Source organism: Podarcis bocagei (genome assembly GCF_964188305.1).
Source record: "Podarcis bocagei genome assembly, chromosome: 17".
NCBI classification, from domain to species: Eukaryota; Metazoa; Chordata; class Lepidosauria; order Squamata; family Lacertidae; genus Podarcis; species Podarcis bocagei.
In genome coordinates, this window is record NC_138143.1 from 5,972,875 (window position 1) to 6,000,652 (window position 27,778).

At 47.1% G+C, this 27,778-nt stretch overlaps 3 protein-coding genes across 4 annotated transcripts; 2 read left to right on the plus strand and 1 right to left on the minus strand.

Moving 5' to 3' along the window:
* The first annotated feature begins 954 nt into the window (after positions 1–954).
* Positions 955–7,618, plus strand: LOC308576444 (chemokine-like protein TAFA-1). 2 transcript variants are annotated; one of them, XM_081175835.1, is made up of 6 exons: positions 957–1,636; positions 4,309–4,502; positions 5,077–5,255; positions 5,868–6,008; positions 6,587–6,711; positions 6,896–7,618. In XM_081175835.1, exons 3-6 carry the CDS (start codon positions 5,108–5,110, stop codon positions 6,911–6,913), a joined length of 432 nt encoding a protein of 143 aa, XP_081031961.1. In that variant the 5' UTR covers positions 957–1,636; positions 4,309–4,502; positions 5,077–5,107; the 3' UTR covers positions 6,914–7,618. The 2 variants fall into 2 exon arrangements, with proteins under 2 accessions (XP_081031962.1, XP_081031961.1); XM_081175836.1 differs by lacking the exon at positions 4,309–4,502 and having other exon boundaries at positions 955–1,636.
* Positions 7,619–8,216: 598 nt separating this feature from the next.
* TIMM17B (translocase of inner mitochondrial membrane 17B) lies at positions 8,217–18,711 on the minus strand. The gene is made up of 6 exons (XM_081175828.1): positions 18,582–18,711; positions 17,360–17,459; positions 11,185–11,248; positions 9,789–9,917; positions 9,568–9,678; positions 8,217–8,700 (listed from the first exon to the last, which is right to left on the minus strand). The coding sequence occupies exons 1-6, from the start codon at positions 18,605–18,607 to the stop codon at positions 8,612–8,614; spliced, it is 519 nt and encodes a 172-aa protein (XP_081031954.1). The 5' UTR covers positions 18,608–18,711; the 3' UTR covers positions 8,217–8,611.
* A 4,170-nt stretch (positions 18,712–22,881) lies between these two features.
* On the plus strand, positions 22,882–27,613 carry PQBP1 (polyglutamine binding protein 1). Its single transcript, XM_081175821.1, has 6 exons — positions 22,882–23,004; positions 23,439–23,550; positions 24,981–25,090; positions 25,922–26,035; positions 26,193–26,253; positions 27,402–27,613. The coding sequence occupies exons 1-6, from the start codon at positions 22,938–22,940 to the stop codon at positions 27,556–27,558; spliced, it is 621 nt and encodes a 206-aa protein (XP_081031947.1). The 5' UTR covers positions 22,882–22,937; the 3' UTR covers positions 27,559–27,613.
* Positions 27,614–27,778: the final 165 nt, after the last annotated feature.

Here is a 27,778-nt window from a genome sequence, read left to right on the forward strand (position 1 = left end):
CAGATCGAGGCTGTCTTCCCACCCCCTGGACTCGAGAACTTGGAAATCCATTGTCTCTTCAAGATTTAGCTTGAACCCATCACTACCTCCAAGTACCTGTCTAGCGCCTCAGCCACCTCTCCTGATTTAGATGGAAAAGATAGAGCTGGGTGTCATCTCTATATCGGTGGTACTTCACTCCAAAACGCCTGATGACAGCCCCCAGTGGCCTCATCTACATCAGCCTTTCTCAACCTGTGGGTCCCCAGATGTTGCTGAACTATAACTCCCATCACCCCTAGCTAGCAAGGCCAGAGCTCAGGGATGATGGGAGTTGTAGTCCAACAACATCTGGGGACCCACAGATTGAGAACCGCTGATCTAAATATTAAAACAGCATGGTGGAATCCTGCAGGACACCACTGGCAAGCTTTCAGGGTAACACACCGTGGTCTCCTTTGGTGTTGCGCCTTTGGGGTCAACCCACCGCTTGACAACAGCAGACCTATCAAAAATTTCTGCAACCTCCACCTCACATAGTTGTCATTGGCCAGAAATTGCTTTTTGGGGAAAGGGATACTGATGAAAGTATGTGTGTGGAGGGGAAACTATCAGGGATCAGGTGAAACACCACTGCGGTGGCAGGGACTGGTTATGAAGTCTCAGGATGAGAGAGCAAAAGGATGTGGGGAATGGTGTATCATACATCTCACCATCATCCTGTACCTTAATGTCAAACCACATACAGCAGTCCCTGCAATCATATAGAACACATTCTTTTAACATATCAAGGGCATGCTGGATTATGTTTTAAAATAAAGGTTCCGCTTCAAGTCCTCATCACTATAGACTACAAAAAATAAATAAATCTAAACTTGAAAATGTGCACCACTGACTGACCCTGTAGCGGTGACATTGCTACAAGATCTGATGCCGTTCTGGTCAGTATTCAGGCATGTTCCTTTATTTCCAGAGCCCTGAAAGAGCCCATGCTCTCAGATACTGAAGACCTGCAGAGCAATAGAAATCTGTAGCTGCATCCCTACAAAATATCCTCTTTTGTGACTCCAACGTTTAACAGTTCACTCCTAAAGTGAGAAGCAGTGAAGGCAAGAAAAAAAAAGCTGGCAAAGTTCTATGCTGGGCTCATTGCCCGGTGAGAGTGGGGCTGGGTTGCCAAATCTGTAGGAGGCGGCCTTGTGTGGGTGTCTTAGTAAGGCTGTTTGGACAGAGAGTATAAGGGAGTGACAGTCTGGATCTCTCTTTCTATCACACATGCAAATCCGCGTACACAGATACCAGTCAAGCTCGGAAGCTGAAGAATAGTCAGATTCAAAAACTGACACAGATACTGAGACATCTGCTGGGTTACAGAAGGAGTGCTGGGAGCCAGGACGTTTGGTTCTGTCCCCAGATCTGGATGGGAGAGCAGCTTATGATCATAAGGGGGTTGTGATCAGGACAGATCAAAGCTGCAAGAACAGTTACTTTGGTTCCAGGACTTTGTGCTCAATGCCCACCTCCCACCACTCCCCAGCAAACTGAGTACGGGAATAGATAGTCAGAACAAAGAGGAAGATGTGTCAGGGTTCAAGGTATCCCTCCATGGCTGGGACAGAGAGGTGAGAAAACTTCAGCACGTAGGACAGAGTCACAGGTAAGGTTTGATTTGTGCTATATGAGAAATAGGGGTGTTGCGTGACTGGCTCGGAAGAAATGGGATCAAGGGGCAACCAATTAAGTTTCTCAAGTCTTTTGTAGCTGGAGGTGTCTTGGCACCAAATAAGAAGCATTTACGCATATTTTGCTGAGCCAACTTGACATTTTAAAAAATGATCCAAAATTTCAAATTAGAATGCAACATTCTTTTACTATAATGCTGTTACAGTAGGTCTGAACCCAAATAAGCTCTTGAAAGTTTGTGTTTTAATAAGATATCGTTTCATCTATCCCATGTGTCTCAGATCTTTTGCACTTGCTTCCTTCTTCACTAGACGGTGTCCATATTATGGGTATTGAGGTGGGTGAAAGGGTTAAATCCTAAGCAGGACACACAGCTTCCTGCTTAGGGTTAAGGTTACTATTTCTCAGCCTAAACCTACTTCTCAGGGTTGTTGTGCATGAATTGAGAGGACAAAACTATATTTAAGCACACACTGAACCACTGGGATGAAGCAAGAAATAAATTGTTTATTTCACAATTCCCATTGATGTCCCTGGTGCCTTACTGACCCAATGCTTTGCAGTGATTAGAATATCGGACTGGGACAGGGGACCTGGAGGTTCAATCCTCACTCAGCCATGAAGCTCCCTGGGTGGTGGTCTTGGGCCAGTCACTCTCTATTAGCCAGCCTAGCTCTCAGGGGTGGCTGTTCTGAAGTTAAAATGGAAAGGGAGAACGTTGCATGCCACCTTCAGCTTTTCAGAGAAAAGGTGGGATATAGATGTTATTAAGTAAGAAAGCACCTGGAATGAACTTACGGAGAAATATATTTCCTTTTAAAGATCCCTGTGCCACAGAGCTTACGATGAGCACTTCTACACGGGGTGAACTAAGGGTGGGAGAAGCGGAGGAGAAAAATGGGGGGAGCAAGAGCAAAAGGACATACATTTTCTCTCTTCAGAGCAGTTGCATATTATTTTACAGTACTTTAATGGCAACTAATTAGTCCCTGGTTAACTCTCATACTGCAATTGCACCATGTCTACTTCCTGCAAGGAACTGTCATCCCACGATTCCTTGCCAACAGTAATGGAACATGGGAAGGCATCAGACTCTGTACAATAATTACTCTAATTGCCAGGACTGTTGCAGTTTATGGTAGGGACAATCTGACCGTCAGTCTTGCATGACTTTCTTTTATTCACATACCAATTGTTCATCAGTATGTTTTGGATTTACAAAGCCAGTGTGAAAGTTCCATCTCTCTCACGATTAAGTTCTGTAAATCTCTGTGAAATTATCCTTAATATGCACAGTTGCTCAGATACTGTATTCATAAACAGAAAGGGGAGAAATAGTTTCAGTTAAAGTCGCAATCGGTGGTCATAGTTGCATAGCTACCTAAGTTTTACAGGGCAGTCTTGTGCATGTCTACTCAGAGTAAGCAATCCATGGGAGCTTACATCAAGGTACCTGTTTCTAAGAGTGCATCCGCAGGTAGAAACCTGCCCTCTTGCTTAAAGGTAAAGGTAAAGAGACCCCTGACCATTAGGTCCAGTCATGGCCGACTATGGGGTTGCGGCGCTCATTTTGCTTTATTGGCCGAGGGAGCCAGCGTACAGCTTCCGGGTTATGTGGCAAGCATGACTAAGCTGCTTCTGGTGAACCAGAGCAGCGCACGGAAACACCATTTACCTTCCCGCCAGAGTGGTACCTATTTACCTACTTGCACTTTGACGTGCTTTCGAACTGCTAGGTTGGAAGGAGCTCACCCCGTTGCAGGGATTTGAACCGCTGACCTTCTGATCGACAAGTCCTAGACTCTGTGGTTTAACCCACAGCGCCACCCGCGTCCCGCCCTCTTGCTTAGGAAGAGTCTTAAGAACCTGAGAAGTGTGGAGATTACTGTATCAGGGACTGTGACAAAGTGCTAGTGCAAATATACTGGCATTCACTTATTTGAGCAGAAAAGGCAGGTGTAGTGTTGTCCAGCTTAAACTATACAGTGGACAGCTCAAGAGTCATAGAGCAAAGGAAGTTTGGCAATATCCCTTTTGGTAAAATTGGTTTGCATATGGCAGCATTCCAATAGTGGAAAGGGTGAAGTGCCCCTATCCATGACTGCTGCAAAAACCTGGCCAGTGATCAGGACAGATCTGTGCCCAACAGCTGAATTCAGAGGAAGTGGAGCTCAACTGCCAAAGCAGCAGGGGCTGTATGGGTGCAAGGATTTGCTGAAAGACTTATGGAACAGCCACCACTAGGTTCTGAAGTGAAAAAATTATGGCAGAGAATGGAATGCATTCTGTCTCTCCCTAAAATCTAGTATTTTTGCGATTCTTCATGAGTATGCAGATAAGCCCCGCCTTATCTGTCTCCATTATGCTGAAGGAATTCAAACATCACCATCCCTTTGGAAGACTCTAAGCATGGGAGATTTGCAGGGTGTAGTCTTGAATGTCCCAGGGTGAATTGCATTCACCTCTCATGTATTTCTGCAACAAGACTGGAGGCTGTTGGAAGGAGAGCAATGATCTGGGGTTGTTGCTGTTTAATTATTGTTGGTCAGAAAATCATGAACCCACAATCTTGTATGATAAATGAACATTATTTCCTACTGCATGGATGCAGTAATGTAATCTCTGTGTAATGTTTTCCTTACACAGGCGTGATATCTGTATAGGACTTAATGCGTGAGGAAAAAGTCCACGAAGATATCAGCCAGCGCAGTCTTCCTGAAGAGGCGTTTGTGGTTGCCTGGAGAAGGAACAGCCAATCTTCCTTAGCCAACACGAAACAACATATATATATGTATATTGCACAAGTTGCAAACCACCGTGGGAATAATTCATTTTGAACGGTAGGTAATAAACTTCTTAAATGCAACATACAAAAAATGTGTGCATGGACAGGATAAGGCCCTCAATAGCTACAAGTTGTGATGGCTCTATACTCCCTCCGAGTCCCAGTCACTGGGGAATAACTGCAAAGAGGGCTATTGTACTCATCTCCTGCTGGTGCTAAAAAAGGGCCTCTGATTGGCCTGGACTAGACAGGTGTTTGATCTCACCCAGCACAGCATGATCTTTTGTCCTACAACATAAGAAAAGCACAGAGCTATAGAAATATATTTGTTTTCCTTGGGGGCAGGGGTCTCTCAGGAGCCCAAGACATTAATGAGTTGTCTGCCAAACTTTCTGGAGAGCCAAATCAAACTTTTGAGAAAGAGCACATACTATATAGTCCACAAGGGGCAGCGCCACTTCAGAATGCAAGTGTGTGGAAATTGTATGTTTGAATGCTCCTTGCACATTAGAAAAAAACCCTCCCCAACCCATAGAAAACTAGCTTAAGAGAACCTGATGGGCCAAGGAAGAAACACTGCTAACTGAACTGTTAAGAGGATCTCCTCTCTCTTCCCTCCCTTCCCCCAGCCCCACTGCCCTCCTCTCCAGACCTACCACAATGTGCCCTTCTGCGCCTGTTATCATCATGGCTTTTACCATCCTTCTGTGTCAAGGAACCTGTGCTCAGGAGTTCCCTATTCACACTCAACAGCATCATCACGACCAGTACTGGTACCAAACCACAGGAGACCAAGTCCCAGTGATCAGTGAGTCAATTCTCTTTTGGAGAAGGGGTTTTGGATATGCAAGAAGCAAAATGTACCCACTCCCTGTCTTGTTACTAGGAAGCTAGATTTGGGTCTTTGGCTTGCTTTCAGTCCTATCACATCTACTCAGAAAAGAGAGCCAAGCTATACATTACCCATTTTACACCTCTGTATTTTACTTGCTGAAGTCCCAATTATTTCATGCACACACCCTTACAACACCTGCATTTTTCCTGTACATTCTCAACTTTCAAAGGGTGATTGAGCAAGACCTTCACTTAGGAAGGCAAACCATTCCTGGAGTCTTTGTGAGTCCCCTGGGCCAGAACAGTGCATGCTGAAACTCTGCACAAGGGCAGCACCACACAAAATATGGTACTGGAAGATTTCAGGCAGCCAACACTCATGATGTGATAGGGGCAGGCATTACAATATATGACAGTCTAATGCCAATAAGGGAAACAACAAAGCATGGGGAAGGGTTAGGAGCTAGGACTCTCACAGACCAAAGCTATAGCCAATGAGAAAGGAGCGTGCAGGACTTTGCTGTGGTTTCTCAAAGGGAGCTCTTGATGGCTCCCACCTCAGGTCTTTGTTTCCTCCCTGCTCCAGGTGGCGGCACCTGCAAGGTGATTGCTATCCGCCGCTGCTGTAACCGCAACCACATTGAGGAGAGGTCTCAAACCATCCAGTGCTCCTGTCTCCCGGGGAAAGTGGCTGGGACAACCCGTGGCAAACCTTCTTGCGTGGATAGTAAGTGCTTGGAGGCAAGGCCTCTCCCCACTTCCAGAGGGAGGGAAGCCCAGGGGGATCCAAGGAACATGCAGGGAACCCAAACACCTGGGGCCTTGGAGAGGGGAGCGAATAGGAAAGTGATTGGAGGCAGGATGGGGAATGTTGGAGGGAATGATGGTGAAGCGAGAGAATTCAGGGACGGAAGATGAAAGGGATTGATCATTGCAGTCCCCTTTCTGAGAGGTGAAGGTAAGGGGAAAGAACAAACATTAGCCGTGTAGAGGATCCCTTGCGCAAAGTGCAAGGGAATGGATTGGTGAAAGTGGTAGCTCAGCCCTTCAAGCCTATGGGATTTACTGCACTTTTAAAATATTTATAATGCAAGCTGCCTTGAATCTTTGGGGCAGAGCAAGATGCAAACCTTAGCACAGCCAGGCAAGTCAATCTTTTTGGTCTGTGGCTCAGGAGGACATTGGGAGGCTCACAGCTGCTCCTGACCTATAGCTTGCCTGTCCTAAAGGGTTTGCATGGATAGGAGAGGCTGCCCACTTTGGAACAAGTGGTGGCGGAGACAGATCCTTATTTCTACTCTGCAGCTTCCATTGTAACTGGAAAGTGGTGGTGTGACATGGAGCCCTGCCAGATTGAAGAGGAGTGCAAAGCGCTGCCTGACAATTCCGGCTGGATGTGCTCACTAGGAAACCGTGTCAAAACCACCAAGGTACTAGTCCCTTAACATTCCCCACCGGAGGTGAAGCCTACAAAGGGCAAATGTGTACCAAGCCTCCTTTTCCACTTCCCAGCTGCTACCCTGTCTTGCTTTCCGTTTTGTTTTTTAAGCAGGTCCTGTGGATAAGGCTCACCTCCTTCCTCCATCTGACAAGTTGTCTTGCTTTCCCTTTCAGATCCACCCCAGGTATTGAGATCTGCAGCGCCGAAGGATCCACCTCCCAAGTGAATACGACAGATACTTGGCGATGGCCAAAGGACCTTGCTACAGTAGGAAATACGATTCCTTACACAGCCACAGGACCAAATATCACAAAGGAAGCTACACTGCTCAATTAGCTGCGATGGGGAGGATCAAGTGGTCGGGGAGAGCAGGTGCTGGTACCCAGATTGGGCTTTGGTGCCTTTTCCAATGGTTGCTGCCGTCTTTGGCTAGGAGTGGGATCAAAGACCTTTTCGCCTTTATCGGAGCAAAGGCTAAAATCTGTTTCCCTGGATTAATAGCAATGCAGCATGTCAGCTCAGACTCCTTCTGTACGTCCTCGATGCAACTTGCACAGTTAACTCCTCCCCTCCCTTTTGGCAGATGTCTAATTAAACTCTCCAGGACAGAAGCCATAGAGCCAGTTTGTATTTACACCTGTAACAGATAATACATACCATCTTTCTTTGAAAAGATCTTAAAACACAAGGAAGCCAAAGAGAAGGGGATTTGCAGTCCGAAAAGTGTGCTATAAAGAGGTCTGGTTTTATATGTAAAGATGCACTCACTTTTAATGAGCATCATAGCAAATCACTGATATATATATAAAAATAGGTTTTTTTCCAACATGTTAGTAGGCTTTTATATAAAAATGGAAGTGGCATGGACCCAGCATTAAAAACATATAAAATGGCAATCACCATTCATTTTCAAGGATCAGAAATCTTTGGCTCAGATGTGGAGGGTTATGTCAACCTGGATCCCAGCAGAGTCTCAGATCCTTCTGCATCCCACAATTAAAAGGGTTGTTTCTTTATGCTGGGTGGAAACTGCAGGCAGATCAGAAGCTCTGCAACCCTCTTTGGCCCTCTGACCTGTCCTCGTTCGATACGGTGCATCACATTATTGGGGATAAAACTCGGCTCAAGGACAGGCCAGGCCAGCGCAACTGATCCACCAAGCTGAATGTGGTCCACCAACCATGTTATTCCTGCAGCCTGCTATGCCTTTTGACAACCCCCCTGTTTCTGCAGCCTCAAGCAGGCAGCAAAAACAGAGGGATTAACTGAGCCCCTGGTGTAGAAGAGGGAGTCTTATTTCGGGAGCTGTGACTCTTGATACATGGGCTCAGCTTTTCCTTGCTACCATCGCAACCCGTTAACTGCACACAATACCTGGTAGAACAAGGCCCCCACTGCTCTGCCGACAGTTTTTTTGCAAGCTAACCTGGGACGGGTTCTCCGACTACGGAGAAAGCAGAAGCCCCACCACTCAAAAGCCAGGGAGAGACAGCCTTTCTAAAGTCCTTCGTCATGACCATTTAATTGTTTATAGACACATCCAGAAGCTACAGAGCTAAGAAACGTTGTCTCAGGATTCATGTTAGCTGATCACCCAGCACAGGCTCTGGCTCCCCCAGCACACATGGAAGGCTTCCTGGGGCTCATTGTGCCATCAACGCAAAAGCCCACCAGAGAGGTAGATATTACATGGTTCAAATGTCGCTTAAGCCCCTGACCCCTTTCCCTCACTCCCTCCTTCCCAAAGAAAACTCTTGGAATGGCATTCCTTGAATGCTGGGGTTTGTGGGGGGTTTGAGTGCTGCCATGTGAACGTCTTGAGTAGCTTCAATGGGGAAATTCCTGCTCCAGTCCTACAAAAATACACATCTCCTTGGACCCAAACAGTTTCATTGATAATGTCCATATCCTGGATACCCTGGAGGTGGCGAGCCATCCTTAGGAGGCAGCTGGCTGGGATCTTCTCCAAAGGGGTTGGCTAAGAAGTGAAGACAAGAAGGGACAGTTAGGAGCAGGGAAGAGATGTGTGTGCAATGATTCATGTTTTGCGCAGCCAAGGGCCACTATCTTTGGGGATAGAAATCAATGGAAGCGGCCGAGGTGCAATCAGGAGGAGAGATGTGGGCGAGGGTGACTCATTAACAAAAAAGTGAAAAGTAAAACCCAATTCCTGCGGCAAGAAAATGCAGAACAGGTTAGAATTTACACCTGTAAAAGGGACAAGGGAGGGTGTCAGACACCGTGGGAAAGGAGTGCAACTTCTGCAAGCATTTATAGAAGGAGCAGCAAAATGCCAATCGCAGCAAGTGGAGTGGCAGAAGGCTCTGTATTTTGCCAAGGGGGTGGTGGAACGAGAAGCACTCGCGTGTATTGTAACACCACCCTGGTGTCAGGGGAGATCAAGCCAGGCACTGTCAGGGCTGGAGGCAAACTTTGCCCCCACAGCAACGCTGCCTGTCACTTCCCTCCCCACACACCCACGTCTGCATGAGAGAGTGGCAGCCGCTCATCCGGGGGGAGAATGTGCTCTGCATGCTCTCTCTCCCACACAGATGACACCAAGCTTTTGCCTTCTCCTGAATTCACCTGGTTTACTGTGTCCCACAGCTGCAAGTGACTGAGAACTCAGCCTGCCCCAAACTATATCATCCCACTCCTTTAACCACAAGGAAGCTTGGTTGGGGAGCTGTTTTCTCTTAAGAGTGCAGGTGTGATTGTTCAGAGGAACCCTGGGTAGGCTATGGGGCTGAAACCAAAGTGCAGAGAGGTCCTTTGGTTCCTAGTCCAAATCCATCATTCTGGGGAAATCCCGAGTTCTGTTTTTTGCCGCCATGTTGGAACTTACGGTTCTGGAACTGCTGGGCCGTGTACCTCGTCAGCAAAATCCCGACACCTTCTATCAGGGCAAGCAAGATGCCTCCCATCATAGCCGAGCCGACCATGGCCAAGGGCCCACCTAAGGGGAAAGAACTCTCAGTCCCAGTGCCCTGGCTCAGCGTTCAGCCACAGGAGGTTAAGGGGAAAGGTGGAGGCGCTGCGGTTATAGGATCAATGGCCACCACTTACTGCGTGATGCTAACACAGCTCCCGTGAGCGCCCCGCTTGTGATGGAGTTCCAGGGATCCTCCTTGCCCCGCATCTTCACTAGGCCGCAGTCAATGGTGGAGAAGAGCCCGCCCCACACAGCAAAGCTGCCTGCGAGGAGGAACACAAGGAGAGCATGTGGAGACACCAGCTGGACTCAGGGATGTTCATTTGTAACTGGCACCAAAAGGTATTAGAATTCCATGCCAAGCAAAGCCAAATGCTTGGCTTACACAATGTGCCCTGCACACGTGCTGAATTGGGCTGAGACAGGGTGAAACTCTGACAACACGCTGGCAAAGAACCAGGCAGCCTTACGGGGTCGGTGGGAGCACCAGGGATCGATGGGGAGTTTGAAGGCTTGGAGCTCCGGAAGAAGGGCCAACAGCCACTCCAGGACACACAAGTTATATTCTCCCCACGAACAGATTGTTAAACTTATCTCCAAGGACTGTGAAAGGCAGAAACAAATTTTTGTTTTGATTTTGTAAAACACTGACTCATGGCTCGTTTGCCAGGCACTTGGAGTTCTGCGCAAGCAGAATCACACAGGTGGCAAGATCACTAATGGTACCATCTCTGTGTCACGTTCAGAGAGGAAGGGTGTGAAGAGAGGCATTCTTAGCGGACGCCTCCCTTCTCTCAAGAAAAGTATGGCTCCACCTCCTGCTGTAGGACTTGCCCAAGTTGAACCTTGAGGCCACTTCAGAACCACCTCAATAACTACTGGGGGGGCCATGCCTTTTCCAGCTGTAGGTTGAGCCAGAAAAGTGGGGATTTAAGTTGAGGTTTATAATGGTGAAATGTCATTCTGTTTCACTAGGATTCATTTATTGAGTCACTTACTCTAAGGCTACAATCCCAAGCACACTTACCTAAAAGTAAGCCTCACTGAATACATATGGCCTTGCTTTCGACCAAACCAATATGAGATTTAACTGTCAGCTTTGGGACTGGGCTATACAACTAACTCAATATGACAAAACAGCCTCCAAGCCAGCACATCATACTCTACACATTCTTCTCTTTAATTCCTGCCTCACTTGGCCAGCAGTTATAATATTTGATTTATATCACACTTTTCCTGAAACTTCCCCCTGAGATGCCCCACTCCACACATTTTACAGTCACAACGACCTGGTGAGGTAGGCTGAGAGACAGTGACTGGTCCAAGGTCACATCCAGTGAACTTCAAGGCTGACAGGGGATTTGAACCGTGGTCTGACACTTTTACCCACAATACAGCACTGCTGGTTCTCCTTTAAAATAAACCAAATCCTGATCCACCTCACCCCACAACCTGTCTGATCCATCTTTTTATTTACAACACTGCCCACATCCCCACCAGCCAACCCAAGGGTCAGGACACTTCCCTTACCTCCAATCTGTGGTGCTCTGACTCTGATAGCGTTAATGCTGCCTTTGAACCGATGCCTGACACCCTAGGAAAAAGGAGGAGAAACTACCTTAGTCAAAACTCACAATGGACACCCTGGAAAAGATGTTCAAGCGCAGGGTACAAGAGGCTAAGGGGAGCCAAGGGAAGACACTCTCCGCATCTCAAGGAACACAGGCACATACAATTCTCAAACTCCAATGATACTGTGGAGCCAGAAGCCACAGGTCTCGATCCACGGAAGGCAGGTGGACTCAGGGTGTCTCTGCAACTGCCACTTTCCCACCAGAAAAACAGGTTGTCTACTTGATCTCAGTTATCCAGTGGGATAATCTCAAGCATTAAACTCTCCACAATTTAATCTATGAGAGCCAGCCCATGGTGTGACACAACGGGGAGTGAGAATGGGAAACGTCATACAAAACTATACCAAGGTCTGACACACAGAACTGCAAGGCAAACGATGCAAGACAAAAATAGGAAGAGGAGGTACTCTTGTTTTGGAGATATCCAAGACCAGCAACATTTAAAATGCATGTAGTTTCTTTCAAGTGTTCAAATAGCATGTACATTATGGCAGTAATCATTTCAACAATGCTGTCGGGCCGGTCACTCCATTAACTCCATACTACAGATGTGACAGCCGAGTCTTACCTAAGATAGAAATGGGCAGATTTAAGGTTTGCATGATCTTCTGTTCTGCTTAAAACAACAGCAACTGAGAATCCAAGGGGAAGGGGCTGGGGGGCAAGAACAGATTCTGCCTGGCCAGTCGAAATGAAAATAACCCTGTTCAATCCCTCCTGTTAACTGAAAGCAATTACCAAATTTACTCACTGAAACTCTTTCCAAGCACTTAGAGCAGGGGTCAGCAAACTTTTTCAACAGGGGGCCGGTCCACTGTCCCTCAGACCTTGTGGGGGGGGGGCAGACTATATTTTTTTTGGGGGGAATGAGCGAATTCCTATGCCCCACAAATAACCCAGAGATGCATTTTAAATAAAAGGACACATTCTACTCATGTAAAAACATGCTGATTCCCAGACCGTCCGCGGGCCAGATTGAGAAGGCGATTGGGCCGGATCTGGCCCCCGGGCCTTAGTTTGCCTACCCATGACTTAAGAGTTAGGGCATAAATGCTCAAACCTGCATGTGAACAGGACCAAAAGGAGAATAACAGGCTCACAGATGCAAACCCCTTGATTGTAGCTCACATCAGAAGGAGCCAGGCACAAAACAGAAGCTCAGAAGGGCAGCATCAGTCACAATTACCTATAGATGACCAGAAGTCTCTAACCCCCATAAAATGCATGGAGATTCCTGCACAAATAACTGGTCAAAGGTAACTAATTAACAGCCACATTTGACACGTAAGGAACATGGAGCCTGACAGCAAAGTAAATAGCCTCAGTTTTAATCCCAGGTTGCCATTCTAAACACTTTTACCTGTAAGTCCCGTTAAAATCAATAGGCAACTTGAGTAAGCAATCATAAGATCAGACGGTAAACACCCGGGCACACATCTCAATGTAGACTGTTTCTGTAATTAGCTCTTCATCCAGTCTGTCCCCAAAGTATCAATCTGGGAGATAAAACATGGTCCAAGAAGGAGCAGGCTTGGGGGCAAACTAGATGAGATTGTAGAAGACAGGGGAGTGGACTTCCTGGTGTTCCCACAAAAAAAGTTAGAAACAAAACACAGGGCATCTCAGTGAAATCAGGGCTGCACCAGGGAGCGTTTCTGAAAGATACCTTCCCTAATCTAGATCATCCACCAACAATGAAAGATGTTATTTGCCATGCAGAAGGAAACATCCAAGTATCCTCTTTGAAGTACAGTACAAAAGGACCAGCATTCCCATCCCAGCTTGGAGCCGGGAAGGAACACAGGGGGCTTGTGCCACTGTTGTGCTGAACTTTGGAAATGCTCAGAGTGCTTCTGAAGGTCTTCCAGATGCCACAAGCAAGACCCGGCCTCAAGGCCTCCATCTCCCACAACAGACAAAAACAGTCTCAAAACTGGACCGCTGAGTTTTCCCCCAAGCACTTACAGCCCGAAGACGGAGAGCAAATGCTGAAAACTGAGGAGACAGGCTTGACATACAAGAAGCAGGAGCACAAACTCTACACACTTGACTCCCAGGCGACAGGGAGGAGGAAGTGGAGCGACACTTATTGAGATGGTGCCAAAAGTGGCAACGCCACCTGCTCAGAATAGAAATATGTTCTCCCTTGCTGCTGCCTACACAGCCATGAGCAACTTTCTGCCCAGAGATCAGTTCTGGAGCACAAGCCAGTTATAGACCTATAAGCCCAGCGGCCACTTTTGTGGAATCCTACACCTCAAGTTCTGCCCGTGTATTTTCCTCAGCTGAGGGGAAAGGTGTATGGGGATTCAGGGATGCAGCAATCCTTGTTGATGTGCCTCAGACCTGCCAATTGTGATGTGATACAGGCAACAACTGTTTTGCATGGGGGTTATGTTCCTGACCCCCACTCACCCAGCTCCCTTTTCTGACTACAGTGGTATCTTGGTTCTCAAACGCCTTGGTTCTCAAATGCTGAAAACCTGGAAGTAAGTGTTCCAGTTTTTGAACATTTTTCAGAAGCCGAACATCCGATGCGGCTGTCAGCTATTGTTTCCAGGGCGCCTGCACCAATCAGAAGCTGCGCCTTGCTTTTCAAACATTTCAGAAGTCAAACAGACTTCCGGAACGGATTAAGTTTGGCGCTTTTGTTTTTGCTATTTATTTTGCGTTTTTGTTTCTGAGGCTTTTCCAGTTAATTTGTTTTTGTGACTGTGTGGAACCCAGTTCAGCTACTGATTGACTGATTGTGCAGAAATGGATAAAAGCCCCTCATCAAAACAATGACTATCACCAGTGCAGGTAAGAAAATAATAATAATTTTAACTTTTATCATCTACAATACTGTCTTATTTTATGGTGCAGTACACTGATTATTGCTTTCATTTTATAGATCAATGGTCTCATTAGATAATATAATTCATGTTCAATTGCTGTTTTAGGGGTTGTTTTTAAAAGTCTGGAACAGATTAATCCATTTTGCATTGCTTTCTATGGGAAAGCACACCTTGGTTCTGGAACGCTTTGGTTTTGGAATGGACTTCCGGGACAGATTAAGTTTGAGAACCAAGGTACCACTGTACTTCTGGGTGTTGTGTGTGTTCACAGTCACACACATATTGAACGCACATAAAATGGCTGTTGCCTGTAAACCATTCCATCCCCACCCAGTGTCTGCTTGATGAGCTCATGGCTCCATGAGTTTATTAAACTGAGTCTGAATCCTGGCAAGATGGACTCTGGGCCCAAACAAACAGGTGCCTAACCTGGGGTGCTCCTCTTGCTCTCAGTCACTGGGGGCAATGCTGTCCTCAGTGGCTAGCAGTGCTTTGTACCAGCTTCACCTGGTAAGACAGCTACAGTTTTCCTGGATCAGGATAGCTCAACCACAGTTGTCCATACACTGGTTACCTCAAGGTTGGATTACTACAATGCACTTAATTTAGGGTCCAGATCTGGAAACTGCAGCTAGCATAGAACACATTGGCTAGGCTGCTTGTAGGGGCAACTCCAGCATCTAACTCCTTTTCAGTAGCATCTGTACTGGCTGCCAATCTGCTACCAGGCCACATTCAAGGTCTGAGTAGTAACATCTAAGGTCTTACGTATACAATTCCCTCCGATTTCATATTAGACAGGTGTCCTCTCCACTGTCTTTTTGGTGCCTGCTCTGTCAACAAGCCTTTTAAGTGGAGATCTTCATCCCAGGCTGCATCTGTACTGGAAATATTTCTAACTGTTAGTATAGGTAGGATTTGTTTTTAAATGTTTGTATTGGTCTTATATATGGAGTTGTTTTTAATTCCTTGCACTTGTTTAATGGTGATATCCGTTGTCTTTATTTTACAATTGTATATTTTGTTGTTGTAACCTACCCTAGGACCCTTGTGGTAAAAGGCAGGTATGAAATCTAAATAAATAAATAAATAAAATGCAGAGCTTGGGACCAGGTCATATAAGAAACCATAGCTAGTAGACCCTGCATTTTGAATGAGCCCCTGGATTACCAAAGCAGATATACAGTGGTACCTCAGGTCCTCTGCAACTGTGTTGCAGCCCTTGCCCCTCAAATCCCACCTCAGCCATAAACCAATGAAATGGCTTTAGGCACATCTTTGTTTCAGCATCAGCGCTACCTCCCTTCTCCAATATTTATTTATTGATTGCATTTATACCCCACCTATTTCTCCAATGAGGCAGACAAAGTTATTCCCCCTCATTTAATCTCCACAACAACCCTGAGAGGCAGTGACTGGCCCAAGGCAAACCCAGTGAGCTTTATGGATGATTGAGGATACAAACCCCCATTTCTCATGTCCTAGTCCAACCTGCTAACAACTTCACCACACTGGAGACAATACAGTGGTACCTCTGGTTATGTACTTAATTCGTTCCGGAGGTCCGTTCTTAACCTAAAACTGTTCTTAACCTGAAGCACCACTTTAGCTAATGGGGCCTCCCGCTGCCACCGCACCGCCGGAGAACGATTTCTGTTCTCATCCTGAAGCAAAGTTCTTAACCTGAAGCACTATTTCTGGGTTAGCGGAGTCTGTAACCTGAAGCATCTGTAACCTGAAGCGTCTGTAACCCGAGGTACCACTGTACAGGAAGGTTGAAGTTTCCTCTCTCAATCTAATTTCTCCAATACAAAACCCCATCAGCCTTAATATATGCTGAGTTGCATCCCAAAACTTCCAGTAAGGATTGAACCATGAACCACTAATCTGTACTGGCTCTATAGGGATACCCATTCTCGGCAGACAGTACACAGCAATCACCAACTCCCACTAAAGAAGCACACTTGTGAGGACAGCCGATCCACATTAACTTGTGCTCAGCAGAACCAGCTTGCGATTATTGGCATGTTGGAAGAGCCAACCAGCAGCAGAGCAAAATGATCACTAGCCATAAAATTTCTGGTTCTCATTGGCAACCAAAAATATTAGATCACTTATCATCTCAGGCAAGTGCATTATAGGATCACTGGCCTTCAAAGCCCTATACGTGTGCTAGGGGGAGTGGTGCAGGAAAAACAACTTACTCCTTAACTTAAAGAAAACAAAAAAGATTACTGTGGACTTTAGGAAATGTAAATTAAATATTCAGCCACTTATTATTGAGGGGAAGTGTGTGGAACAGGTCTTGGTGTTTCGATTTCTGGGAATGGAGTTGAGAGATGACCTAACCTGGGGAGAAAACAGCAAAGACCTGATGAAGAGAGCACAGGTGCCATAAGAAAGCTGCAGAGATAGTGCAGGATAGTGCGCACCCTGGAAATGATCTCTTTCAGCTTCTGCCTTCTGGAAGAAGGTACAGTGGTGCCTCGCAAGACGAAAATAATCCGTTCCGCGAGTCTCTTCGTCTTGCGGTTTTTTCGTCTTCCGAAGCACGGCAATTAGCGGCTTAGTGGCTATTAGCGGCTTAGCGAAAAAGGAAACAAACTCACAAGAACTCGCAAGATGTTTCGTCTTGCGAAGCAAGCCCATAGGGAAATTCGTCTTGCGGAATGACTCATAAAACGGAAAACTCTTTCGTCTTGCGCGTTTTCCGTCTTGCGAGGCATTCGTCTTGCGAGGTACCACTGTACAGGGTTATAAAGACTAGGACTAGCCGCCTGAGAAACAGTTTCTATCCAAATGCGATTTTGGTTTTAAACGCAGTGTAAGGTAGTCTCTATGGGAGTATATTGTATTTAATTATGGGGTATCAGAGTTTGTAGGGGGCTAACCAGACTGGGATAGCTGGGATAGCAGGCTTGTTGGTTTTTGAATGTCTGATGTAGATTTTTTCAATTTCATTATTCTGTATGGGACAATGACAATAAATATTATTGTATTGTAATATTTTGAAACCAGTTTGAAAACAAAAGCTGGGCTACTCACAAGCATACAATCTAACATACAAAGAAAGAGAGCGGAGGGGAAGGGAAAGGATAGGTAGGGAAATGTTTTAGGATTTGCAGGAGCCAATCTGGGCCAGGGTTCTTCATGAATCTATGTCTTCTGACCCCATCCATGTCCCTCACTTGCAGCTTGAAGGAAAGGGAAGGAGAAAAGAAGGTTGGGACTCACCACTGGAGCATTGCGGAAGCCTTTGACAGCCTGGAAGACACCTCCCCCAATCATCCCCATGGTGAAGGCACCACCACAGTCATCTACAATTCGCCAGGGGCTGCCAAATGGAAAGAGAAGTGAAGTTACTGGAGACCCTGAAAGCCCCCCAAAAGTGAGAAAGAGATGACTTCGAAATGGTGCTAAGCAGCTGGGGGGTGGGCAATCTTAAGAGACCTTAAAGGTAAAGGGACCCCTGACCATTAGGTCCAGTCGTGGCCGACTCTGGGGTCACGGCACTCATCTTGCTTTATTGGCTGAGGAAGCCAGCGTACGGCTTCCAGGTCATGTGGCCAGCATGACTAAGCCGCTTCTGGTGAACCAGAGCAGCGCACGGAAACTTTCCCGCTGGAGTGGTACCTATTTATCTACTTGCACTGTGTAATTTATTTATCTACTTGCGCTTTGAAATTTATCTACTTTTTTGTAAATGAGGTATGACTGTATAGGGGCTTGCACACCATTGTTCGGGGTTCTCCTCCCTCCTGTGTGTGGTGAGTTGCAACAGTTTATTTCCTTTAATAATTAATAATCAGGCTGACTAGCCGCTTTGCTTTCAATCTACTCTGCTTGGCCTCTGCTTTCTCCCCGACCCATAAAGATCTCCTGAGAGAAATCTATACAGGTTCTAGATATCCCAGAGGTCAGAAAACATTTTCAGCAGGGGGGCAGTCCGCTTTCCCTCAGACCTTGTGGGGGGCTGGACTATATTTTGGGGGAAAAAATGAACTGATTCCTATGCCCCACAAATAACCCAGAGATGCATTTTAAAGAAAAGGACACATTCTACTCATGTAAAAACACGCTGATTCCCAGACCGTCCGCGGGCCGGATTAAGAAGGCGATTGGGCCGGATCCGGCCCCCGGGCCTTAGGTTGCCTACCCATGAGATATCCCATAAGGGGATTGTAAGAAAAATACGTCTAACTCTTGTTGGGCTGCCCATAGCTGGGGCCGCGGAGCCCCCGGTGGAAGCCCTTCCTCAGCCACCGGGAGCCGCTGGCTTCCCTGCTCACCCGGCCCCACCTCGCAGGGCTGTTGTGCCGGCGGCGCAGGAGGAAGGGGCGCGGGACGGACGTGCCCCCCACCCGCCACCGCCGCTCCCGGGGCCGGAAAACGGGGCCTCGGGTCACGCTCGCCTCCCTGCCCCGCTGAGCCCCCGGCAGCCCCCGCTCCCGGTTACCAGGGCTCCCGGGCATATTCCTCCATGGCTCCCGGCCGCAGGCTGCGCGGATCACGTGACAGGGGAGGAAGACAACACGGGGACCGAGTCACGTGACAACCAGCTATTGGCCAGCTTCAGTCACGTGAAAGGGGCTCTTCTGCTCTAGAGATAGGAAGGTGTAGAGAAAGCCTGCGTTCAGTACCGACGAAAGAAGAGGGACAGAGGAAGGTGATGGACTTTGCGGAACTGGCGAAGCTGGCGGGAAAAATCCGAATCCAGCATGATCCAGTATTCCAAAAGGACTGGGGTGAAAGATTATTGTAAGCAATTAACATCCCTAGCAGGGTTGTCTGAAGACTTGTAATGAGAAAATTTCTACCTTTCTATATTTATTTAAATTTTGAGCCATTCTGAAATGGGTGTAATTAGAAATGGAAAACGTATAAATTGCAATGCTATAAAGGTTAATTTCGAAAGTCATGAGGCAGGAGGGAAGGAAGTTGATAGGCTCTAAAGAGCCAGGGCGGTATAGTGGATAATGATGATGTGAATGTATAATGTTAAATGGAAAATAAATTGTGTGTGTGTATGAGAAAGCCTGTGTTCCATCAAGAAAATGATTTAGGTGCAATGTAGTATCTTTTTATATATTGGAAGCTCTGTGGTATCTGTATATGTACCACTTATAAACACGGTCTCCAACTCCTCCATCAACGGTGTCTCCAGAAAATTTTACACATCACTTGGTGAGACAAGCGAACTAATGTCCATGTACTGGAAGAAGCAAAGATCACCAGTGTTGAAGCAATTATTCTTCAACATTAAGTTATTTGGACTGGTCACATTGTGCAGATGCCCAATTATCATCTTCCAAAGCTGTCACTCGGTTCCAAACTTTAAAATGGAAAACGTAACACTGCTGCTCAACAAAAAAGGTTTAAAGACTCTCTCAAGGCAAATCTTTAAAAATGTAGTACAAACACTGACAATTGGGAACACTGGCCTGCAAGTGCTCCAGTTGGAGAACTGCCTTTACCAAAGGTGCCATGGACTTTGAAGACACTCAAACTCAGGACGCAAGGGAGAAACATGCTAGGAGGAAGGCACGCTTGGCAAACCCTCATCATGATCAACTCCCATCGGAAACCTATGTCCCCACTGTGGAAGGATGTACGGATCCTTACAGACTCACTGTAAAGACCTTGTTCATGGAAGACAATCTTACTCGCCTACGAGTGATCATCAAAGAAGATGTATATGCACATGCATGAGTATATTTGTTGGCATCCTTGTCTCGGGACAGTGAAGGAGTGTATCTTCGGAGGTAAAGTCAAACTGTTGGAGAGTTAGTGTCTACTGTGGCCAGTGCCGTATTAAGGTTTGATGAGGCCCTAAGCTACTGAAGGTAATATTCCTTTATATGTCCAGCTGTCCTTTGTCAACAACAAATTGTTGCTGTGTTTTGTGTTGACTATATGCTATATGGTAATTTATGGACCTAACAGGTTTCCAAATCCATTTGCACATGTTGCCCTGCAACCAGTCCATGCAGAATGTAGACACCCTATATATAGAAATGAACAAACCAGGGATATTTGAGGGAGCAGGCTACCAGACGGGGCCCATAACTTACATCATAGGAGCCTACACAACACAAAACACTGTTGCTGTACGTAGATTTTATTTTATCTGTTTTTTATATTTTGGAAATGTACATTCAGGTTTTTTTTCCCTTTACATTTTTGGGGGCCCTCAAGAGAGTGGGGTCCTAAGTTATACAGTGGTACCTCTGTCTGCAAACGGGATCCGTTCTAGAGCCCCGTTCACAACCTAAGCAGAACGCAACCCACATTTGCACATTGCGATTTGCCGCTTCTGCGCATGCGCTTGACGTCATTTTGCGCGTATGTGCATGCACAAGCGGCAAAACCCAGAAGTGACCCATTCCGTTACTTCCGGGTTGCAGCAGGACGCAACCTGAAAACGTTCAACCTGAAGCAAGCGCAACATGAGGTATGACTGTAGTTTGTTTAGCTTATATGTAAATCCGGCACTGGCTGTGGCTGTTAGAGACTGATATGGGAGAGACATGTTTTCTTGTAAATGAAGGCCTCTGGTTGTGCTGCTGAAGATGCAAGTGGGCCCAATTCATTCCTCCTCTAGTCATTGCTGTGGATGCACAACCTGACTGTCGGTTTGCAGCCCAGACGCGGTTCCACGCCACTTCAGAAGTGCCAAGAAAGGGGATGGATGGCGATGAACGACTCTTCATTGCTGCCTCTATGGTCCTCCGCGGCCAATCAAAGAGAAGGCGGGACTCTCAGGGGCTTCACTCGCCCGCTCATTGGAGAAGCAAACCAAATCTCTGATTGATTGGCTAAGAGTAAGTCGAAAGTGGGTGGGTCCAGTTGGGATTCCTTTCTTGGGATTGGCCGGGGTGGCTTTCCGCCTCCCCCCCAGCCCTGTTATTGCTCAAATCCTTTCAAGACGGGAAGAAGCCCGGGCGGGCTCTGCTTCCCTTATACGATGATTGGTCGAGGCGCGTCACGTGCTGGGGGCGGGCGCTGAAAAAGAGTCTCGCTCGACCCGAAGGAAGACTGAGGCTCCCCGGCTTGCGTTGAGGCGGGTATTGCCGAGAGGCGGGTTGGCTGCGCCGAGGTAGGTGGGAGCTATGTGGGGGGGGGGGTTCCTGAGGGGAGGCTGGGGAGGCCCTTTGCCGTGAGGGGGTCGCGGGGGGGGGGGCGGCGGCTGAGGGCCGAGCTGTCTCTCCCTGAGGCAGCGAAGGGGCGCCTCGCCTGCCACACCTTGCACGTAGAAAGCTAGCATGTAAGGCAACCAGGCTCGAACCCCCTTTCCTAATGTTTTCCAAGACGGTTAGTCGTGTTGCATCAGAAGCAGTGTGTGTGTGTGTGTGTGTGTGTGGTTATAGTGTGGTATATAAATTCAATTAATATTATTATTATCATTATCATTATTATACGGGACCTTGAAGGTTGACACATTACGGACCACTGAGTATTTTTTCGAACCCACGAAATAAAGCTTTCTATATACTTGCCAGGACTCTTGTTGTTTGTCCTTGCCAGGATGCTAGATTTCTGCATGCAGGGAGCCTTCTCCCTGCTCACCACTTCCCTTGGCAGCGCCCATGCATTGTCTAAAGTGGCACAGCTCAGGTGTGAGTTTACCAGTTCGGTGAGCGCTAGGCCTCGGATGTTGCTGAGCTGCGAGCTTGATGTACTAATGAAACTTCAGCAAGAACTAGCCCCAAGTATGATCCTCTAACCTGGACCTTGCCAGTGTTACTATCCAAGGCCCTCCTTTGAGGGAGGTGTGGAGGGTGGTGATATGAGAACAGGCCTTCTCAGAAGTGGCTGCCTGCCTATGGGATGTTCCCCCCAGGGAGGCATGCCTGGCGCCATCACTATCTGTGTTTAGGCGTTGAGCAAAAACGTTCCATTCACCTAGGCCAGGGGTCTGCAACCCGCGGCTCCGGAGCCGCATGTGGCTCTTTTACACCTTTGTCGCGGCTCCGGGGCGGATACTAGCGAGGGGAGGAGGCGCATTGTGTGCCCTGACACTCCCCACTGTGGCGGGCGCTGTACTGGCTGTGACGTCGCATGGGGGCGGTGCGTGCGTTAGTCACGCACCGTCCCGACATCACCTTCCCGGTTTTGCGGCTCCCAGTTGTTTTTTTCTTCGGAAACGGGTCCAAGTGGCTCTTTTTGTCTTAAAGGTTGCAGACCCCTGACCTAGGCTTAAGGGAATCAAGTGGTAATGGAAGTGATTAGGATGCCTTTGGCGCTAAAGGGCAGGTTTAAATGCTTCAGATAAATCCCGGGATATCGCTGCTAAACTGGAGAGTGCAATGAGCTGAATTAGTGTGCAGAAGGGTAAAAAACTTAACCTGTAGACAAAGGCAGACAGATAAGCATTGGATCTATTCAGTCAAACAACTTTCCCCAGACCCCTGCCGCAGATTGCATCAGGCTCTTTCCCTTTGTTCATCCACACAAGTTCATGTTAGTTCCTAAACTGTCCATGAAGGTGTATAGAGGAACTCGTGTGGTGCAGCAGTTGTCACCAAACTCCCAGGAATGGGAGTTGGCAATGCCATGAAAGGTTTTGTGTAGCTCCGTGTTGTTGGGAAAAGAATGTGGGAAGAAATGGAGTAGAAACTCTGGCAGGGAAGCTTACAGGTTATTACTGGAATGTAGGAAGCAAGGAGAAGATACTCAAATGTCACAAAATGTAATGTGTGTTTTTTTCCCCCTTCTCTGCTTAGGAACAGGGAGTGAAAGGCGGGATATCAAATCCAAACTAGAGGAGAGGCTTGTCCACCTGCCTCAGCTGGAATAGTTCCTAAAGTTCCTAATGCCACTGCCAGTGGCTCTGCAGTCCCGCCTGGCCAGGCGAGGGCTCTTGAAGCATGTAGAGCCTGGTAAGTATAGAGGCATCCTTGGTTAGCTAGAGCAGGGGTCAGGAACCTTTTTCACCCATGGGCCGGTCCACTGTCCCTCAGACCTTGTGGGGGGCTGGACTATTTTTTTGGGGTGGGGGAATGAACGAATTCCTATGCCCCACAAATAACCCAGAGAATGCATTTTAAATAAACACACACATTCTACTCATGTAAAAACACGCTGATTCCTAGACTGTCCATGGGCTGGATTGAGAAGGCGATTGGGCCGGATCCAGCCCATGAGCCTTAGGTTGCCTACCCCTGAGCTAGAGGATGCTTGTCTAGGCTTTGCATAAAGGAACAGAACAGAACAGTTCATCTCAAATAATCTGGCTCATGAGGCTTTACTACATCTTGCCCACATATTTTTTCCAAGCCTAATCCCATTTTCTTCGGGACCTCTCTTCTGTCAGAGCCAGAGGAAGAAATTATCGCAGAAGATTATGATGACGACCACATCGATTACGAAGCTACCAGGATTGAGAACCTGCCACCGAACTGGTACAAAGTCCTCGACCCTGCCTGGTAAGAGGTGTGGTGGGGAATCTCAGGTTCAGAGCTTGAATATGGCTCTCCAAGTCATGCCTCTGCCTCCCCAAGCTACACTCCTCCCCAGCCCTTATGCCTGTAATGTTGCCTCCTCCTTGCCTCTAGCCTGTCCGCTACTGCTTACTACCCCAGGAAGGTTGTCAGTGAAAAAGGTTCCCCACCTCTTGATAAAAGGATAGCATGTCTTCAGCAGTGTTAGAAACTGAGATATGACAGCTAGGAGGCAAACAGTACCTTAAGCCAAGGTTATGGGTACAGCAACGGAATGTCCAGGCATGCTTTTTTATAACAAGAATACAAAGCTGAAAATGAACGAACTGCAGCTAAAATATTATGTTCATTTTTCTCATGGTCTAGTCCTTTCCCTGCCCACCCACCCCCCTATATTCTTAAGAGGGTCTCTTCTCCAGTCTTCAGAGAGTAGCTGGAAGTGGGGAGGTAGAAAAAGGTCCTCCTTTCCTTCCACTCTGCAGTTTTAATCTGAATTCTTAGGCACTCTTAGGTGCACTACTGCACCCAGAGCTCAGAAACTGCTTGCGCTAATGTGCCTAGAACAATGGGAGTTTCGAACTCCCAGCACTAGTCAAGCTGTTATATCCTACTAGCCTTGTAATGGTGGTGTGAGGTTATAGTTAATAGTTCTCAATTATGGTTTCAGCTTTCAAGTGTGTGGTGGAAAAAAGGAATCTGTTAATCTCATACTCATGATGACTTAATATTTATAAAATTTATATACTGACCTTCATCCATAGATCTCAGGGAGGTTCGCAGAATAAAAATACAAGATAAAAATACAAAATACATAACGAAGAAAAGAACAACAAACACGCACAAACAAAACCTCCCCCCCAAATAATAAATCAACAAATAAGTTACAAGCGAACAAACAGAAAGCACAACAGTGTCTGGGAGTCCCATTTACTGCAGAGTTATTGAAGCTAAATGGGCCCATCAGTGCCTGGATGGAAGACAATTAAGAATCCATTTAATTTGTTCAGAAAGGGGTTGGTGGGTGAGAAGCAAGCCAGGATATTTATTTAGTTAATTTAACTGAAACCCTAGCTTCAGTAGCTTCTTTTGTCTGGGGACACAACAGGAGTGTGTGTCCTGGTAAATGAGAGTAGTTGACTCTCCTGTTCCTGAGATTCTCTGAAGCGAGTGCCAGTGGCCTATGAAATCCTCAAGACAGGCATGAGGAGGCTGTTGGGATTGCAATTCTAATTAGCCTTCATGGCAAAGGTGGCTGGGGCTGATGGGAGTTGAAGCCAAGTAACATCTGGAGGCCAATAGGTTCCTCATCCCTATGGGGACAAAACAAAGAGCAGGGTGGCTTATTCATGGTTTGGTAATGCAGGCATTGGTTATGAATGGCAATGGATGAAACCATCTCTCGTCTTCTTTCATAGCGGCCTCCCTTACTATTGGAACGTAAAGACGGATCTGGTTTCGTGGCTGTCGCCCAATGATCCTAGCTCAGTGGTGACCAAAGCAGCTAAGAAACTGAAGAGCAATTTAGGTGAGGCTGCCTGCCTTTGCTTTTGGATTGCATGTGCTGATTTTGAATGATGGGGAGGTGAAGCTAAGGGGGGAAGGTTTGGGTCTAGCCTTGTGGAAGAGAGAGAAAGCCCCCAGTCCTATGCGATCCAATATTTGGTCACTGGGGTTAATGCATGTCTGATATTATCAAGCACATTTTACATTTCTTATCTGCATTGAGCCACAGGGATATGGTGGACTGTAGTTGTGTTCTATGTTGTAAATCAAGCACTGCTAGTTGTTGTTTCTATTTGTTTTCCAGTGTATTTCTTATCAATTAAAAAATTGGTGTGGCACGAGCAATTTTTTATTCTGAAAGTGTGGCCCAGAGAAAAAAGTTTGAGAACCACCGAGTTAATCTCTGCACCAGCAGATAACGCTCTATCTCTAAGACGTGAAAAACTTCGTCTGCTGATCTCTGCACATTAAGTTGCAGTTAAAGACACAGGAGCAAGCCAAGCTGACTTTTGTGATTAGTTGGCAACTCCATAAATCTAGTGTCTAAGAGAGTGCGGGGAGAGGGGATTTCTGCTTTGATAGCAATGTGTTTTTGGAAGGCTGATGAGGACTCTTAAGTGGATTTTGGACCTCTGGACTGGTTTTGGGTGGCCTAGCTCAGCACATCCTGACTTAATCCACCTTCCAGAGATTTCCGAGACGTGGCAAATGGCAATTTTGATACATGCTGGAGAATTCTTGAAGCCCAGCAACAAATCCAGTTGTGACTTTACCATGTAAAAAAGGTCCAGGTCTGGGCCGAGGGGAAGCTAAATTTGAGTACTGTAATGCAAGCTTCATGCATCTCCCCCAGATGCCGAGGAGAAAATGGAGCACTCGTTGCATGAGAAGGTGGAGCGGGAAGAGCTGAAGGAGCGCCGCTACCACAGACGGGAGGAGCTGGCCCCCTACCCCAAGAGCAAGAAGCGTAAGGGCCACTCCCCACCGTGGGACCCTGCCATCAGAAGGATTTCCCAAGGGCTTGAGGGAGGGCTTCTGGGATCCATTTGCCAATGGGGAAGGGGGAGCATGGGAAGTGTGGGCGGTGGCCAAACTCCTGCATTCCTCTTGTCTGTCCTCCACAGCAAGCCGGAAGGATGAAGAACTTGACCCCATGGACCCCAGCGCTTACTCGGATGCTCCCCGGTGAGTCTGCTGAGAATAGAAGGGTGGGGAGCTCAGCAGTGCAGCTCCAGGAGATGCCCCTTAAGCTGGGCACAGCAGCTGAACCCCTCCCTCCCACCACGAAGGTAGACTGGGGCACCACAGGCATGGGCAGAGGTCTCTGGTTCACTGGCAGAGCTTGTGCTTTGCAAGCGGGAGGTCTTGGATTCAGCCTTCAGCGCCAGGGCGTGTTGAATTTTTCAGCTATCAAATTCGAAAAGCGAAGGGTGCTAAAAAGCTGTAACATGGCTTGGGAAGTCAAGAGATATTTTGGCTAAATGTGTACCATTTAGTTTTCCTTGGTATGTAAAATTGCAGAGAAATCGTTAAAAAGAGCTTTCAGTGTTCACAAGCCTGTCCCCTCTGCACTTCCTGCTGCCTGTTGCAGTCCTCTTAACCAGTGAGGAACCCTCCACCCCAGCCCAATGCTGCTAAGAGCAATTGGACCACCACTGCAGACAAATCTTGGAGCATGAGAAACGGATGCTTTAAAGCACTATTCCCAGAATAAGTACTTAAAATGTTGCCCTCAGAGGCAGAGTTGTGAAGCTTCCATTGGTTAATCACATTTGCAGAGTTTAACTTGGTTTTTGCATAATCTCACAATGAAGTTGTTCTAGCCGTGGGAAGGAACAAAAAAGAGAACGTTACAGAGCAGTAAAAAACCCAATCCTGGAAAGCCTTTTTCAGCCACTTCTTTGCCTTCTAAGGGTGTAGCAGCCGTTGCCCATAAACCAAGAGGCATATTTTTTACTCATCAGGAGCTAGAAACTTACTTTTTAAAAGCTGTTTCTGGGAAGCCTAATTCTGTCTCCAAAATTACTGACCTCTTATAACATTGGGCAGCACACACAAGAAACCTGAATGTTGCTTCTGTACATTGTTCATAGAATTTTGAAAGTGTGGTGGTATTTTTAAGGTGTCTTCACTCACGTAGAGAGATTCGACTCCTTATCTTAAAGTGAAATCTAGGAAATGAAAAGCAGGGGCACAGGTGTATTGCCATCCGGGCAGGGAAATTGAGGCAAAACAGGGACTATGTGTCAGGGAAGCTATAACGGAGAACAGGCCGAGCGTGAGGTGTGGCTGGCTAACATTGTTTCTGACATCCCTGCTCTTTCCCATTCTAGGGGAACCTGGTCCACTGGGCTGCCCAAACGAAACGAAGCCAAGACTGGCGCAGATACCACGGCAGCTGGCCCACTCTTCCAGCAGCGCCCCTACCCAAGCCCTGGCGCAGTTTTGCGCGCCAATGCAGAAGCTTCGCGGGCCAAGCAGCAGGACTGAGATGCTCATTTTCCCCTTCCCTAATGTATTTGATAATAAAGCTAGAGGAAAACAAGTGCCGCAAGTGGCTATGCTGTGTATCATAATAACGGAACTCGCTTTGCACCGGAGAGGCTCCATCCAGGGAGCTGGGGGAACCTGCAGCCCTCCAAGCATTGGGAGTCCAGCTCTTGCCAGTGTGGTGTAGTGGTTAAGAGTGGTAGACTCGTAATCTGGTGAA

What these genes read in the sequence shown, in the direction of transcription:
- LOC308576444 (XM_081175836.1), top strand. Translation starts at nt 5,108, where the DNA reads ATGTGCCCTTCTGCGCCTGTTATCATCATGGCTTTTACCATCCTTCTG. An exon ending in AGACCAAGTCCCAGTGATCA is followed by an intron (nt 5,256 to 5,867) that starts GTGAGTCAATTC and finishes TCCCTGCTCCAG; the next exon opens with GTGGCGGCACCTGCAAGGTG. An exon ending in CAAACCTTCTTGCGTGGATA is followed by an intron (nt 6,009 to 6,586) that starts GTAAGTGCTTGG and finishes TCTACTCTGCAG; the next exon opens with CTTCCATTGTAACTGGAAAG.
- TIMM17B (XM_081175828.1), bottom strand. Translation starts at nt 18,607, where the DNA reads ATGGAGGAATATGCCCGGGAGCCCTG. An exon ending in CAGAGCACCACAGATTGGAG is followed by an intron (nt 9,918 to 11,184) that starts GTAAGGGAAGTG and finishes TCCTCCTCGCAG; the next exon opens with GCAGCTTTGCTGTGTGGGGC. An exon ending in GGCCCAGCAGTTCCAGAACC is followed by an intron (nt 8,701 to 9,567) that starts GTAAGTTCCAAC and finishes TTCACTTCTTAG; the next exon opens with CCAACCCCTTTGGAGAAGAT.
- PQBP1 (XM_081175821.1), top strand. Translation starts at nt 22,938, where the DNA reads ATGCCACTGCCAGTGGCTCTGCAGTCCCGCCTGGCCAGGCGAGGGCTC. An exon ending in GAAACTGAAGAGCAATTTAG is followed by an intron (nt 25,091 to 25,921) that starts GTGAGGCTGCCT and finishes CATCTCCCCCAG; the next exon opens with ATGCCGAGGAGAAAATGGAG. An exon ending in CTACCCCAAGAGCAAGAAGC is followed by an intron (nt 26,036 to 26,192) that starts GTAAGGGCCACT and finishes TGTCCTCCACAG; the next exon opens with CAAGCCGGAAGGATGAAGAA.